General features: G+C 65.6%; 2 protein-coding genes across 5 annotated transcripts in view; one reads left to right on the top strand and one right to left on the bottom strand.

Annotated features, from left to right (window-relative positions):
- The window catches only part of LLGL1 (LLGL scribble cell polarity complex component 1), a 15,948-nt gene extending 13,241 nt beyond the window's left edge, over window positions 1–2,707 (top strand). For 2 of the 3 annotated variants that reach the window (XM_082443374.1, XM_082443373.1), the window contains exons 18-23: window positions 213–477; window positions 596–710; window positions 868–980; window positions 1,201–1,321; window positions 1,467–1,554; window positions 2,167–2,707. In XM_082443374.1, coding sequence (XP_082299500.1) covers window positions 213–477; window positions 596–710; window positions 868–980; window positions 1,201–1,321; window positions 1,467–1,545 — 693 coding nt within the window. In that variant the 3' untranslated portion in view covers window positions 1,546–1,554; window positions 2,167–2,707. The remainder of the gene's footprint in view (window positions 1–212; window positions 478–595; window positions 711–867; window positions 981–1,200; window positions 1,322–1,466; window positions 1,555–2,166) is intronic. The other variant, XM_082443375.1, reaches the window with a different exon arrangement.
- On the bottom strand, window positions 2,668–15,440 carry FLII (FLII actin remodeling protein; the record flags this gene model as incomplete). 2 transcript variants are annotated; one of them, XM_082443371.1, is made up of 30 exons in its annotated part: window positions 2,668–3,066; window positions 3,149–3,214; window positions 3,310–3,415; window positions 3,508–3,614; window positions 3,690–3,818; window positions 3,895–3,955; window positions 4,039–4,193; window positions 4,301–4,541; window positions 4,622–4,761; window positions 4,845–5,033; window positions 5,232–5,423; window positions 5,512–5,616; window positions 6,144–6,315; window positions 6,427–6,510; window positions 6,720–6,794; window positions 6,911–6,993; window positions 7,649–7,828; window positions 7,985–8,197; window positions 8,335–8,471; window positions 8,650–8,797; window positions 9,143–9,227; window positions 9,834–9,991; window positions 10,076–10,251; window positions 10,566–10,669; window positions 10,800–10,961; window positions 11,046–11,131; window positions 11,459–11,539; window positions 12,677–12,748; window positions 13,031–13,141; window positions 14,715–15,440. In XM_082443371.1, 30 exons carry the CDS (start codon window positions 15,438–15,440, stop codon window positions 2,932–2,934), a joined length of 4,479 nt encoding a protein of 1,492 aa, XP_082299497.1. In that variant the 3' UTR covers window positions 2,668–2,931. The 2 variants fall into 2 exon arrangements, with proteins under 2 accessions (XP_082299497.1, XP_082299498.1); XM_082443372.1 differs by having other exon boundaries at window positions 8,335–8,468.

The raw sequence follows: 15,440 nt of genomic DNA, 5'->3' as shown, positions 1-15,440 counted from the left end.
CAGGACCTCGACCGCCCCCCCAGAGCTCGAGGTGTGGGGGGGTCCCGGCCCCTGGCCCTTCCATCTGGCAGGACTGGCTCTGCCACAGTGGGAGGGGCCTGGCAGGTTTCCGGGCAGAGAAGCGGGTGGGGCCAGAGGGCCGGGCTGGGTGGCGGCACGGGGGTGAGGACGGGCCGGGCTCTGCTCAGCGGCCATCCCCTGCCCGCCTCCAGGTGTTCACGCTGCCCAAAGTGAGCGCCAAGACCAAGTTCAAGCTGACGGCCCACGAGGGCTGCCGCGTGCGCAAGGTGGCCCTGGCCACCTTTGCCAGCGTGGCCTGCGAGGACTACGCCGAGACCTGCCTGGCCTGCCTCACCAACCTGGGCGACGTGCACGTGTTCTCGGTGCCCGGCCTGCGGCCCCAGGTGCACTACACCTGCATCCGCAAGGAGGACATCAGCGGCATCGCCTCCTGCGTCTTCACACGACACGGCCAGGGTGAGGGCCCCGGACGGCAGGGGAGGGGCCGCGCACAGGGCTTCCGGGAGGGGGGCGGGACCTTCACTGCGCTCTCTGCTCCCCTCCCACCCCCCCCACCCACCCCACCCACCCCCAGGGTTCTACCTGATTTCCCCGTCGGAGTTTGAGCGCTTCTCCCTGAGCGCCCGGAACATCACGGAGCCGCTCTGCTCTCTGGACATCAGTTGGCCCCATGATGCCATGCATGCCAGGTGCGTGGAAGGGGTGGGGCCTGGAGCAAGGAGCAGGGTCGCCATCCCCAGTGTCACCCCTCTCTGGTCCCAGGGCTCAGGAGTGGGAGGGTGGGGGCCTGGCCCTCGAGCCATGAGGCACCTGCCCCTGGTCCCCAGCACAGACCCATCTCTGCAGCTACAGGCCCCGAGAATCGCCCAAGCTGAGCCAGGCTAACGGGACCCCTGGCGTCGTCCTGGGCCCACAGAGCCGCGGCGGAAGCCCCGATCCCACCCGCAGCGAGGGAGCTGGTGAGGAGAGCGGGCGTGAAGTGCGGCAGCTCATCCTCAGGGCGGGCCTCTGCGGGATGCGGCCACTGAGGGGGCCAGGGGGAGGGCGTGCTGGGCACGAGAGGGTGGGGGTCCGTGTGTCGGTGCCGTGGTCCACTGTGCGCTGGACTCGGGACCAGGGCCCCAGGTGTGGAGTCTGCCCCGGGGCCCTGGGAAGGGCCTCATCGCTTCCTCTCTGCAGACACCCCGGAGCCGCCTGAGGCCACGCTCTCACCCACGTCCGTGGACTCGGCCACCAGTGCCGACACAACGCTGGACACGACAGGGGATGTGACGGTGGAGGACGTGAAGGACTTCCTGGGGTGAGGAGGTGGCTGGGTCCACAGGAGGGGGTTGGTCGGCTCCCAGCCTCCCTCCCCACTTTCAGCCAGCCTCATATCCCAGCTGGGCCCAGAGGGCCGAGGAGGGCCTGACCCCAGACCCGCTGACCGCTGCCCCTCCCCCCAGCTCTCCGGAGGAATCTGAGAAGAACCTGCGGAACCTGTCAGAGGATGAGGCCCGAGCCTGCCCCATCCTGATCGGATGAGGCGCTCAGGTGCGGGGCCCTGGGTCTCCCTGGTCCCCTCGGCGTGGCCTCACCCACCCCACCCCCACCCCCACCCCGGTCTTGCACCCGAAACCCTGGCAGGCCCCGGGAGGCGTTTCCCCAGCCTGCCCCTCCCGGAACTGTCCTGGCATCAGGGCCAGCCAGTCAGCCCCCAGATAACAAGGCTGGTGTCTGGAACGAGACCAGGCCAAACCACTTAGGGGGACGGCGGCTTGGGGGCTCAGGTGGGTTTGGCCAGCCTGTTTCGCAGGTGACATCACCCAGGTGTGCGAGATTGGGCGCTGCCCGAGGCTGACCGGCCCCCGCGCCAGTCTCGGTGCGGCCCAGGCCCGACTCTGATGCTGTAGGTCTGCCCCCCACCCCCGCCTCTCCCTGCACAGACGCTGCGGCTCCCTCTTTGTTGCTGGGGTCACCGCTGCCCCCTCCAGGGCCACGCTTTGGCCTCAGGGGCCCAGATGTGGCCAGGGCTAAGGCTGTCACTGCAGGGCCCTTGCCCTCATCCTGGACAGGAGACTGAGTGGGGGCACGCGTGTGGCCAGGTCGCCTGCCCCCTGGGATCCCCCTGGCCTTCGGCTGATGCCTTTTTCCTTCCTCTACCAGGAAGGCCAGAACTGCCAGGCCTGCCCTGTTCGGAGCTGGGACCCAGGACCCCGGCCCTTCACGTAGACCTGCACCTGCTAATCTCAGGCTCCAGCGGGACCTGCCCAGCCTGGCCCCAGAGGCCACCCGGGAGGTCAGGTGCCACAAGGGAGGGCAGCTGGGGCTCACAGCCTGTCACCTCCCAGGCGACAACACCGTCCTTTCCCTCTCCTTTTGCAAAGAGTATTTTTCTAATGCCTGTGCCAGGCACCACAGTCATTTCTAAAACTATTTTGGTACGTGCTCCTGGGCCAGCACCCACGACCCCCGCCAGGCTGTGCACGAGTGTGTGTGTGTGTTTGTGACCGAGAGCTCCACTGGGCAACCAGGACTGGGGCGTGTGCGTGTGCGTGTGTGTGTGTGTGGAGCGGGGGTCAGGATGGGTTTCCTTGTAGATTGTACCCTGGGGTTTTTTTTTTCCTGTCATTTTGTTAAAATTAGCAATTTTAATATTAAAAATACTTTTTAATATTGAAAATAAAAGCATTTAATATCTCTTAAAGGGCAACCACACCTGCTTTATCCCTGGCAGAAAAGGGGGCATCACACGTGAGCTCACGGTGGAGGAGATCCACTTTCCCAGGCCCCTGGGGGCACTGGTCAGGGTTACTCCTGTTGCTGCTGCTGGGGACTACAGCACTGGGGGCAGGTGGTGGACAGACAGGCCCTTCCTTTCTCTCCCTCCGCAGAGCCTGTGGTGGCCACCAGGGCACGCAGGCAGCTGCCCTAGGTCAGGGCCTGGCGGAAGGTGCTCCAGGCGTGGAAGCAGCGGGTGAAGGCGTGCTGCTCGTTGCCCTTGCGCACCAGGCGCAGGCGGCGGGGACGCTCGTGCTCCTTGGAGCGCATGTGCTGGATGTACACCTGGTGGGCGGGACGGGTGAGTGCGCGCCTGCAGCCTCGGCCCCTCCCCCCGGGCCCAGCCTTGGCCCCCTCCCCCGCTCACCTGGCAGGCCTTCAGACTCAGCTTGATCTCCACCTGGCTTGTCTGGGTCCCCACCCACATGTAGACCTGTGGGGACAGCGGGGGAGGTAGTCACCCGGCCTCGGAATTCCCATCTAGGGACGGCAGGGCTCCCCGAACGGGCAGGGTTGGTGGGCTCTCACCTCTTGGCCATTGTCTAAGAGCATGATGTCATCATCTGCCAAGTCGTCTTGGCAAAAGTCAGAGCACTTCTCGGTCACTGCGAAGTAGCCCTTCTCGTTGGAGCACCTGGGGGTCAAGGGTCATGGGGAGGCTGAGGGTCGCAGCAGCGGGGCCAGGACTGAGGGGGACACGGGGGGCGGGGGCGGGGCCGGCCTCACCGGAAGAGCCGCGTGTGCTTCATGTACTCGGCGTCGTCGTCGTAGGGCTTCCGTGCCCCGATGCCCACCCAGAAGAAGTTCTCGGGCTCCTCGCCCTCGTTGATGACCTGGGGGAAAGGTCGGTCAGCTCGGGGCCGGCTGCCCTCGCCCGGCCACCCGTGTGCGTCACCCACCCTGCTCACCTGCTTGCTGTAGGAGGCCTCAAACATGCTATTCAGGATGTCCTCTGCCAGCTTGGCCTCGTCGGGGTCCGACGCCCGGCCCACCCACGCGTACACGATGCCCTGGTTGTCTTCGCTCTCGAAGGGAACCTGGGTGTGCGGAGGCTCGGGTCACGCCCTGCCTGCACCCCCGCCCTGCCCCGCTCCCGGCCGCGCCAGGCCTCACCTTGAGGATGAAGCAGAACTCGGAATTGAGGAGGCCGGAGTCGGTGCTGATCTGGATGCACCTGGGGGAGGGGGGTGGTCAGCAAGGAGCCCAGGCAGGACACAGCCCACTGGCCTCCCGCGCCCGCTCCCCGCAGACAGGCACCGGGTGCAGAGGGCGCTGCCGTTGGTGCGGATCTGGTACAGGCTCGGTTGCAGGGCTCCCTGGGCCGCCTTCCTCTTGCCCCGGTGGATGATAAACTTTCTCTTGAAATGGGACAGAAACTTGGGGTTCTCCTGCTGCTGTGTCATGCGCACCACCTGGGGGCACGGAAGCCGTCAGGGGCAGCTCCCCGGTGGGGCAAGCCTCCCCTGGGTGAGTCCCAGGGACACCCCCTCCCCGGATTCTGGGGGTGTGGCCGGCACACCTCCAGCTTGCCGGGGAAGAGGCTCTCAAACTTCTTCTGCAGGCTGAAGGTGAAGGTCAGCCAGCCCATGCTGGACGCCTGGCGGCCCTGCCAGAAGTACACGACGCACTGGAAGTCCTCCTCGGGCTGCTTCTCCGCCTCGGCCGCCACCTGCTCTCCCTCCTGGCCCTCCGCCCCCGCCTTCGCCTTCGCGGTCGCCGCCTCCTCCTCCTCCTCCTCATACTCCACGGGGACCCAGTACCTGCGGGGTCAGAGGGTGGTGGGCAGGGCCGAGCCCCCAGCACCGGGGGGCGGGTGGGGCGAGGGGCGCGGGGGAGGCACCTGCAGAGGAAGACGTAGCAGTCCTGCGTGTAGAAGTGGCCAAACTCCTCCTCGGGCAGCCGTGTGAACTTCTTCCCCTCAAGCACGAAGCCCTCCATGCCGTCCAGGTCCTCGTTCCACTCCTCCATCAGCTGCTCCGCCTGCGTGCGACCCCAGCCGTCATGGGCCTTGTGGCCCTGCCCGGCCCTGCCCCACCCGCCCTGCGCCCCAGCCCCGGGCCCACCTCCGCCAGAGGCATGCGCGGCTGCCGCGGCAGGAAGAGCGAGGTGAGGTCGGCCTTCATCTGATCTTTCTTCTCGGCGTCACGCTTCACCTTCCCCGCGAGCCCCGGGCCCTGCAGCACGGCCTCTGCGTTGCGCGTGTAGTCTACGGTCAACACATCGTCCCAGTTCTTGAACTTGGCCTTGAACACCTGAGAAGGCATAAGTAGAGTAGGAGGCGGAGCCTGGGAATCGGGAGAGGTGTGGCCTAGCAACCTAGGGGGCGGGGCTCGGGCAGAGGGTCCGGGAAGTTGTGGAGCTTGGTAACCAACCGGTCCACAGAGGGTCAGGGCAAGAACACGACCGTGGGATCTCGGGGAGGAGGCCTCCGGGGGCGCCGCATCGCGCACCTGCGCCTCTGTGCCCTCCAGGCTGCGGCTGACCGTGGCGTGGCGCGGCCGGTGTAGCATCCCACACAGCTCCTGGCCCAGCTTGAGGGCGGCAGCACGTACCAGGCGCGGGGACTTGCGGCCGAGCCAGATGAACACGTCGGACCAACAGTCCAGGATGTACACGCAGCGCGTGTCCAGCAGGCTCTGCAGCTGCGGGGCCCCGGGGGCTGGAGGTCAAGACCAGGGCCACCAGCAAGAAGGGGTCCAGCCCCCGCGCCCTCCTCCCTGTGCGTCTCACCAGCCGCATCCCAGGCATCAGTTCCACCTTGGGCCGCAGCTTATGTTCCACAGAGAGCTTGTAGTTGATCTGCGGCAGCTCCAGGTAGCCCAGGCCCAGGCCCACCTGGCAGGAGCAAGAGGTGGTCTTAACCAGGCTGGGTCTGGGGAACACGAGCCCCGGCCACAGCAGCCCCTGCTTCAGGCTGGCCCCTGCACTCAGGTCCACAGCCTGCTCCTCTCCAGGCCAGCTTCCTCCCTCCACCCCAAGATGCTTTCTAGAAAATCCTATCAGTGGAAGAAAGGCTGGTAGATGGTGCCTTCCCTACCCGCCCTCTCCAGGTCCTTTTGGGTTCTCTAACCTGTCCTCTTCCCGCCCACAACACGCCCACCTTCCTGTCACCTACAGCACGAAGGCCAGGTCCCCAGGCCTGGCACCCATGTGCTTCTTGGTCTCCCTCTCCAGCCCCGCCTTCCCGGAAGCACAGAGCCCAACACCAGTGCCCCCGGCCCCACTCAGAGCCAGCCTCAGACCCGTGCTGAGGTACTCCTTGCCCAGAAGGTGGCACCCTCTCCCCACTGAGGTCCCGAAGGAGACCGCAGCCGCCGCCTGACCGCCAGTGAAGTCAGGCCAGCCCCGCACCCCCGGCTCACCTTATACAGCTTGGGCTGGGGTGGCGAGAAGTCATCAGGCACGTGCTTCTTGATCTCGGAGGGCTCCCCGCCCAGCACCTCCCAGAACTCTGGGGGCTCCTGGCCTTGTACCAGCAGCGAGATCTCCGCCTTCCCTTTTCGTTCATTCTTGTTAATTTTCTCTGCAAAGAGCCTAAGAGCAGGTGCAAAGCCTTAGTGATGAAGCCCACGCCTCCTCCCTGGGTGACAGTTTTCCTTTGCACACAACACCCCAGCACGTCTGGGCAGGTCACAGCCCTCTTACCTGGCCTTGGTGGTGCTGCTCAGCGTGGCCTGGGCCCCCCGCCACACGTAGATGTCCAGCCCTTGGTCCAGCAGGAAAACAAACCTGGACAGGAGGGGTGGGAGGGGCTGCCACTGGCCACGGGCAACGACTGCCCCCATGCCTCCGACCCCGCCTCAAATCCCTGCTTGCTGGACCTCCTGCCAAGCTCTGCGGGACAAGGGCTGGAAGGCCTGTCTAGAGCCGAGCCCTGCCCCCCACTGGTGGAGAGAAGGTTCGGGGTGAAGCACCCCACCTCACGTCATGGGGCTCACCTTGGGTCCAGGGAGGCCCCCTTAAGAGGCACGGGCTCCAGCTTGAGGTTCTTTTTTCCATACACACGGTACATCCTGGGGGCCAGAGCAAGAGTGGCTTGGCGGGGGCACCAAAGGGCAGATTTACCCCAGTACCCTCCCCCCATCCTCCCCAGCTGAGCCCAGGTCAGTGCCGCCCGCACACCCCTCACCTGGTTACGTAGTGTGTGTCCTCCACGGTGTAGAAGCCGCTGGCCGTCCCACCCTCGACGTAGGAGATGTCGTTGTCAAACACCTGCGTGCGGGGCGTGTGGGCTTTCACCGAGCTGTCCCCCCACCCCCACCCAACGCCACCTGTCAGGAGGGGCGGACTTGCGTGCAGCAGAGTCAGAGGCTGCCAATCCACGATGATGTTAAAAATACAAGATCTGTGTCTACAGACGTAAACACACACGGGGTGGTATGGTGTACATAACCGTGAAAGCATTTGCTCGTGTCCGAACACAGCATGTTTAGACACGCGCGTATCAGGGAACAGGACCGGGCAGGTTTATGGAAGAAGGCAAACTTAGGTGGAAGTGCCCAAAATCTCGTCTCGTGTAGGTACCTACATGTAACCAGCTGGCGAGTAGGCCGGCGCGCCTCACTAATCCAGCTCACTGGACTCTGGCCCTGCCCCTGGCCCCGCCTCCTTGGTGGCCGGCCGGTGGGCCACCTTCTAGCAGCTCCCCATCTCTCCTGGTCTCCTACACCGCCACCAACCCAGTTTGCAGCTCCCAAACTAGCCTGGTCTCCTTATCCTCACCTGAGCCAGGACTCGCCTCACCTCACTTCCCTGACCTCACCCCATCCATCCCTGCTGTCTGCCATAGGTCCGTGGGGCTCAGCACCTGATACAGTTCAGTCAGCCCCGCCCACCGGCCCTTGGCTCCGGCCCCGCCCCTCCGCACCTGCAGGAATTCGTCGCTCTCTTCGCCCATCTCCTCGCGCACGGTGCGGCACTCGGCGCCCAGGTAGTTGCGCAGGTTGACGGCGTGGATGGCAGAGCACGCCTTCTTGTCGAGTGTGGCCTCCCCGCCGATCCAGTAGTAGATCTCCCAGTTCAGAGACCCGCTGTCATCCAGAAAGGTCTGGAGGCCGGGGCAGTGGCCGGGTTAGCCCCCGCCAGGCTTCTGCTGGGCGGCCTCCCGGGCCGAGCCCTCGCTGCCCACCCTCCCCCGGAACACGGCTGGGAGCGGGCGGTTCTGAGCCGTCCAGGTCGGGCCTCACAGCCCCCTGCCCCGCACCTTGAGCACAATGTAGCAGTCGGCCTCGTAGAACCTGCCATGGAAGGCTTCCCCCACCAGCACAGGCACGAAGTTCTCCATCTGCCAGATGGTCAGGCCAGGAAGCTGGCCCACGTCCTCTGTGAAGAACTCGGAATAGTCGAGGCGCGGCTTCTCCAGGCCCTGGTCCCAGCGCCGCACCTTGCCCCCAGGCGCTCCAGAGTCCACACTCTCCTGGGATCGAAGGCACAAGGCTGGCTTGACTCTGGGCAGCCGCTCGCGCTGGTCGGCCTGCGACCCAGCTCAGGACCCCTCTCCCGCTGGGCCCAGGTTGCACTGCTGAGCAGAGCCTGAGCCCCGGCCCGGCTTACCTCCTGCTTCTTGTTCTTCTCCTGGGCCACGTCCGACATGCCCTTCAGCACCTGCTTGGCCTGGTCATCCTGGGCCGAGTCCTTGCGCCTCCGCAGCCGCATCTTGCGAGCCAGGGGGTCCTTGGGCCCACTCCCTGCTGAGGGGAGGGGTACACAGCTGACCCGGCTGCCCCCCACTCCGCCTGGGGCGTCCAGCCAACCAGGGGCCAACCCCACGCCCCGCATCCAGAGAGCGCGTCCCACCCAATTTACAGATGGGTAAGCTGAGGCCCAGGGAGGAGCCCCCACTGCCAGGCCAGACCTTCCCCTGCTCACCAGCCGCCGCCGCGGCCACCGTGGCAGGGGAGGCTCCCGCCAGCCGCAGCTGGTTTTGCAGCGAGAAGTCAATGTTGTACCACTCGGTGGTGCGGTCAGCAGGCTTGGGGGGCATGACGAGGCTGGGGTTCTCCCGCACGTCCAGGACCTGCCTCGTGGGGCGAGCGGAGCCGGCGCTGAGCCCGAGTTCTACCTCCCGGCCACCCCAGACCCCTGCTCTTTGCGACCTCTGGGGCCAAAGGGCCCAGGTTCTCATCCTGCAGCCACCCTCGTGGGCTTGGGCTTTCCCGTCTGTCAAGTGTGACCTCGCAGACTGGCTGGTTATGAGGCTTAAGCAATGCTGTCGAGCGTGATGTGGCCACAGGATGTGGGTCACCCCCTCCTCACCCTGCCACCAGCCACCCCTCCAGGAGCCCTTTGCTCGGTCTTCTCTGGGGGTCTGTCCGCACCTCTCCCGTTCCTCCCTCCCCCCAGTACCAGCCGCCTGCCCAACCTCGATCTCTGTCAGGAAGTGGACGGCCTCCGGGAGGGTCACCAGGCGATTCTTGTTCAGGACCAGCTTCCTCAGCTTTGTGCACCTGTGACGACATAGCTGGGCCTCAGGGGGGTGACAGACGGGGAGCCGGGGGCCTTCCAGTCCCGGGTTGGGGAGGCAAGTAGGGCCAGAGAGACTAAGCAGCCCAGCTAGTTGGGAAACCAGCCAATTTGAAGGTGCCGGGAAAGACGGGAGGGGCCGGGGTCTCCTCATGGCTAAGTGACCGGGAGGGTCTTTCTGCGGCTTCTACAGGGCAGCACCTTCCAAAGGGGCCTTCAGAGAACTAAAGACCCCTGGGTGCGAACAAGAGCGCATCAAAAAACATGTTCTGCCCTCGAATTAACCCGGAAGCTGCCGAGGGTCCTCTGTCCTCAGTGCCGGGGACCATGCTGGTGGACGCTGTGACCTCTAGGAGGGGGAGGGGACGGAAGCAGCACTGTGCCCCAAATGCAGGTGGCAGTGGAGCCCTTCTGGCCTCATCCCTATCGGCATCCCCCCGGACACTGCTCTGGGGACGTCACCCGCAGAGCCAACTCCAGCCCTCCCGTTTTCTATGCGGCACGGAGACCGCGGGGGCAGGGTGGCGGGGCTGCGCTGGGATTCCGGGGCTTTCCGCGCCGTGCTCCTTCGCCCGGCCTCGGCCCGGCACCTGCAGAGGCTCTCGGGGATCAGCTCCAGGTTGTTGTTGGCGGCCATGAACTCTTCCAGGCTGGACAGCTTGCCGATGCCCGAGGGCAGCCCGTCGAAGTCCAGCTTGTTGGAGCTCAGGTACAGCCTCTTGAGCTTGGTCAGCTTGCAGATGGCCGACTAGAGGCGGCACGGGCAGGGGCAGGTCAGGGGCGGGCACAGGGCGGCCTGCAGCCTCCCCGCCCTCCCTGGGCCCCAACGCACGGGCAGTGAGGTCAGCTGGTTGCGGGACAGGTTCAAGGTCTCCACGTGCACCCACTGGTCGATGCAGAGGGACAACTCCGAGATCTGGTTGCTGCTGAGATTCAGGCGCCGCAGGCTGGGGAGGGTGTACAGGCACTCGGGCACCCGCGTCAGGTCGTTGCAGGACAGGTCCACATCTGGGCGTGGGGTGGGCGCATCAGCCGGGGCCCCTGCGGTGGGCTCCAGGGGCGGCGGGCCTGTGTGAACCCCGGCTCCCCCTCCCGGCTCTGTGGCCTCAGGTACAAGACTTAACCTCCTGGTTTCTCAGAGCAGGGGGTCTACGCACAAAGCCTGCTCGTAACCTGGTGTTACTCCCAGTCGTCACGGTGACAACGGGAGGAGATGTGACAGAACCACACCCCCTTCCCCCGAGAGGTGCTCACTGAAGCAGGGTACCATCCCCTCCTCTGTGAGGAAGCGAGGGGCTGAGGGGTCCCCAAGGACTGCCAACCTGCGAGGTGGCTCAGGCCCTCCAGGCTGGTGGGCAGGTTGCCCTGGGTGCGCTGTGTGTTCCTCAGGTGCAAGGTCTGCAGGGCCGTCATGGCCGGGAGCTGCCTGGGGGGAGACATGGTGTTCAGGCCGGGGGCCGGGGCCGAGCGGGCCCACAGCACGAGGCCGATGGTGGCGGAGACGCGACACCCAGCAAGGCCGGGACCCTGGCGGGGAGGGCCAGGCGGGCGCCCACCGGAGCTGGGCGTGCAGCAGCGGGTTCCCGTTGAGCACGAGCGTCTGCAGGTGCACGAGGCGGCGCATCTGGGGGGGCAGGCTCTCCAGGCGGTTCTCGCTGAGGTCCAGGTACAGGAGGTCGGTGAGGTTGATGAAGAGCTGGTTGGGGATGGTGTCGATGCTGCGGGTGGAGGGCTGCCGGGTCAGGGCCGCACTCCCACCTCCGGGACCAGCCCCCGGGCCACCCAGCCCGCCCTCTAGGCACCTGTTGTGGCTGAGGTTCAGCACCAGCATGTTCTTGGCGTTCTCCAGCTCCCGAGGGCACTCCGTCAGCTGGTTGCAGCTCAAGTCCTGGGTAGAGGGGCGAGGCCGGGTCAGGGGCGTCAGGGCTGGTCCCACCCTGCCAGGCCTCCGCCAGGCTCGAGGGTCACGACAGGCACTGAGAGGGGAGCAGAGGAGGGGGCTTCAGGGCAGAGTGAGACAGTGGGACCCTGGGAGGAAGGGGGCCTAGGCTAGGGATCCGACTCCATAAGCAACCTTGGGCAAGGCACTGCCCCCTGTAAGTCTCAGGTGTCTGCGACTGTAAAACAGGATCACCATGGCCCCAGGGTCCAGCGTAGTGGGTGGGCGCTGAATGGTGGGGCTGGCACAAGGGCCAGGTGGCAGATAACCACTGACCAGAACCGAGAGATCATCCAGCTTGAAGATATCGTCGGGGACTCCGGAATTCTTCAGGCTGTTGGCTCGAGCCACGATGGCCTGGGGATACACCATGAGAGTCCGTGACTCCTAGCTTCCACCCCCCAGGTGAAACAGGGATCGGGGGGGGACACCACCTCCGGAAGTCCACCAAGGCCAGGCCTGAGTGCTCTCCCACTCTGGCTTTTACTCATAATCCCTCTACTTGGCAAGCCTTTTCTAGACTACCAATGAGCTCCTATTTATACCTCAAAGCCCAACTCAAATGTGCCCCAGAGCCCAGCACACGGAATCTCAGGGAACCTTTCCTGATGGAATAATCCCTCTTCCTCCCAACCCCAAAGGGCAAGACAGGGATAGAGCTCTGAGTCAGAGCTTCTAATACAGAAGAAGGTTGAACCAAAGACAGGTCAGAGCGTAGACTCAAAGCAAGTCCGTTTCCTCTCCCCTTAGGGCTGAAACTTGCTCATGCTTCCAAAGTGCAGGAAGTTAGTGCAGGAGGACTGAGGGGGAGGGGACAGGCCAAGTGATGGCACCATGACTGCAAGCGACAAAAACACTAACAAGAGCCACCGCTGCTGCCCCCTCAGCCCCAGCGTCTGTGTGGTGCCACCGTGTTGCTTCACGGCAGTCACTGCTGGACCATCTCGGAAAGTGGTAGGAACTCGTCCAAGGTCATGCAGCCGGGAAGTGGCAGAGCTCAGATTTAAACTCGAGTCCGGAGGCTGTGCCCTTAACATCTCAAGAGCTCTGACCTTGGATGGGAATGACCCTCGCTGAGGGCTGCCGGTCTGGGGGGCCTGAGGGTCTGGGACGGGGGCTCTATGGAGAGCAGAGGCGCAAGTGAACAGCCCCGACCACCTCCCCTCCTGGCTGAGCCCCGCCCTTCCCCGGCTCTACCACTGCCGGCTGTGTGACCTGCCTCCGTGGCCAAGTGTCCTCATCCGTGAACTTGGTGGAGGTGAAGATCACATAAAAAGCCCTTGTGAAACAGTTGGAACAGCGCTCAGCTGGTAACAGCTGCTATAGTACTTGTTGTTCAAACTGGGTGGGATCTGGGGGTTTTTAGCGCTTCCCTCACAGTTACTCGACACACGGCATTACTGCACGCTCTCTCCCCCAGCGTGCGGGTACAGAGAGGTGCTGGCCCGGCCCTCAGGCCCTGGCCCGAGGTCTGCAGCCTCGGGCGGCACTCACCCGCAGCGATGGCAGGCTGGACAGCTCCCCATGGAGCGTGGTCAGGTTGTTGTGACTCACCGACAGGTGCTCCTGGGCAGGGACGGGGAGAGGGGGTCAGCAGGGCGGTGGGGCGTCCACGGAGCCCCCCTCCAGGGGGCCCCCAGCCACACAGGCCCGGCCATTTCTGCAGCGTCCCTCCCTCACAGACCCAGACTCCTCTTGCACACCTCCCGGGATGGGGCACTCACTCCCTCGCCACCAGTTCTGCTGTGGTCAGCGTCCGCCTCTGTGTCGTCTGTGTTCTGCGCAGCTGCTCCCCACCTGGCCAGCCCCATCCACAGGGGCCCTCCCTGCCTGCCCAGAGCCTCTTACCAGCTTCTGCAGGGCAGCCAACTCCTCCGGCAGGTAGCAGAGGCCGGTGCGGTTTAGCTTCAGCCATCGCAGACTAGTCATGGCCTTGACGTTCTCAGGGAAGTAGCCACCCTGAGGGGTATGTCGTGGTAAGGCTGGTCTGGGACACGGTACCCTTGTTCTACCGCCCTGTGGCCCCCACTGACCACGGAAGCCTTTGAGAGCAACAGTCACCTCTCATTGGCTGTGTGAACCTGGACAAATCACTCTGCCACTCTGTGCCTCAATTTCCTCACCCATAGAATAGAACTAATAAAACGCCCGATAACAAAAGCGTCGTAAGGAACAACTAATGGTCAGGACGGCTGCTGATCTAGAATCTGTCTCTCTTGCTGTGTTCTCAGCCCCAGGAAAGCTTATTCCAGGTGACATCCGCACACCTAGCTGTGTGGTTACATCAGTTCAATGTCTCTGCCTGGCATCCAGGCCCTGCCTGTGCTCCCACCCTGCCATCAGCATATGGCCGCTAGTGGCAAGGTTGACTCCCTGTGTGAGGCCCCAGCGCCCCACCCTGCACAGGCACAGCCTTATTCGTTAGTTCATTCACTCCTTCGTTCCCCATATTCAAACGCCCACCTCGGGACCCCCAGCCCTTGTGGCAGGGAACCTGGGGCAGCATGTGCCTTCAGTGCCCCTGGCTGCTGTCCCCTTCCCCCTCCGGGCACATTCCCAGCAGGTGACTCAGACTCTCCCAGTCTAGAGAGGACCCAGGGGGACCCCAGCTGAGCATGGTGGGGATGGGGGCAAAGAAAAGTGGCCACCTGTGCCTGGGGTCAAGTGTGCACACGTGGGTTAAACGCAGGAAGGCAGCCTGTCTTCTCGGCCCTGGCCCAACCCCCGACCCCAGCCACAGGCGGGGCCTCCGGACGCTGCCGACCCAGGCTCACGCTACACTGCCCCCAGCCTGAGCCTGCCCACACCCCACCCTGCAGCCGGGATCGCCCTCCAGGAGCCAGGACAACTCTCAGGGCCTCGTCTCTGGTCGCCAGCCCTAACCCTGCCAGTCTCATTCTCGGGCCTCCAGAACCACTGTGCGTGCCCCCCAGTTCCCCCACTGGCTGGAGGGCTGGGCTCGTGTTCCTGGTGGCTCGGGTCAATCAGTCCAGCAGCTGCTCAGACAACTGCCACCCAGGCCCTCGCCCAGCTGCTCGACACCACCCTCTCCACAGCAACTAATCCCTGCCTCCAGAGGGCTAATTTTAAGCCTCTTCACCGGACGAGAAAGCGAGGCTCGAGGAGGGGAAGTGACTTGCCCAAGCCCACACAGGATGGGGGTGGCAGGCGGGGGCAGGGCAGAGCCGGCGGCGCGGCCGTGAGTCAGGGCCCGGCTTGGGCGTGTGACGTCACAGGGGAGGGGAGGGAGGGCTGGGGAGGCGGGAGCAAGAGCTCCGACCTGGGCCACCGGCCGGCCGGGCGGGGCCAGGCGCCAGGAAGGGGCCCGGTGGGGGTTCCCCGCGCACCCCGACGCGGCTCCGAGACCCCGCGTGCGCCCGCCCGGCCCGCCCTGGGTCTCCTTCGCGGGCGCCGGACGGAGACCTGGGGGGCTCGGTTCGGGGCGGGGCCCGGGCGAGCCCGTCCGCTGTCCCGGGCGTGCAGGAAGCGGATGGGCGGGTTGGGGGGGCCCGTCCGCCGTCCCGAGGCTCACCTTGAAGTCGTTGCCGCTGAGATCTACGCCGCGCACGAACGGCAACACCCCAGTGGCCTCCATGGCGGCGCTCAGCTGCTGGGAGCGGGGAGCGGGCTGCCCGCGGGGCGGGGCGGGGCGGGGCGCACGGGGCGGGGAGCGCGGAGCCGGCGGGGCGGGGAGCGCGCCGGCCCCACCCCTCAGCCCGCGGCTGCCCGGCCCGCAGTTCCGGACAGGCCCGGGGCCGGCCCGGGGCCTCGAAGAGCACGGCGCGCCTGTGCCCCGCAGGGCCTTCTCGGCCCGCGGCTCTGTCTCCTTAGCTGGCCGGCGCCCAGGACCCCGGTGGTTCGGGCCCAGGCTCGGGCGCGCGGGGAAAGCGGCAACAGGACACCCGGGTCCCCTCGTTCTGAGCCTCGGGCCTCCTTCCGGGAGACGCTCGCTTGGGGGCAGCGCCCGCGCTCCTCGGCGTCCCCGCTCGGAGGCGACCCCCGGGTGCGCGGTTACGTGCCCGCTCGCCCCCCGAGGGAGGCGTCCCCGGGCCGGCACATGGCGGCCCCAGTAGGTGACACGGACGGTGTTCCCTTCACGAGAGGCGGCTGCAGACCACACTGACCAAGGGCCCCGCTGGGTGCGTGCCCGGCCCGGAAAAGGCTCGCGTCTCCACTGGCAGTCGCCGGGAGCGCTGCCCTGCTTCTTTAAGACGGAGCGCGCCGGGGAGCCCCGCCCCGAGGAGCGCGCGGCCGCCAT

This window comes from Balaenoptera physalus (genome assembly GCF_965194825.1).
Source record: "Balaenoptera physalus genome assembly, chromosome: 20".
NCBI lineage: Eukaryota > Metazoa > Chordata > Mammalia > Artiodactyla > Balaenopteridae > Balaenoptera > Balaenoptera physalus.
This window is presented reverse-complemented; position numbering and strand designations above follow the sequence as displayed.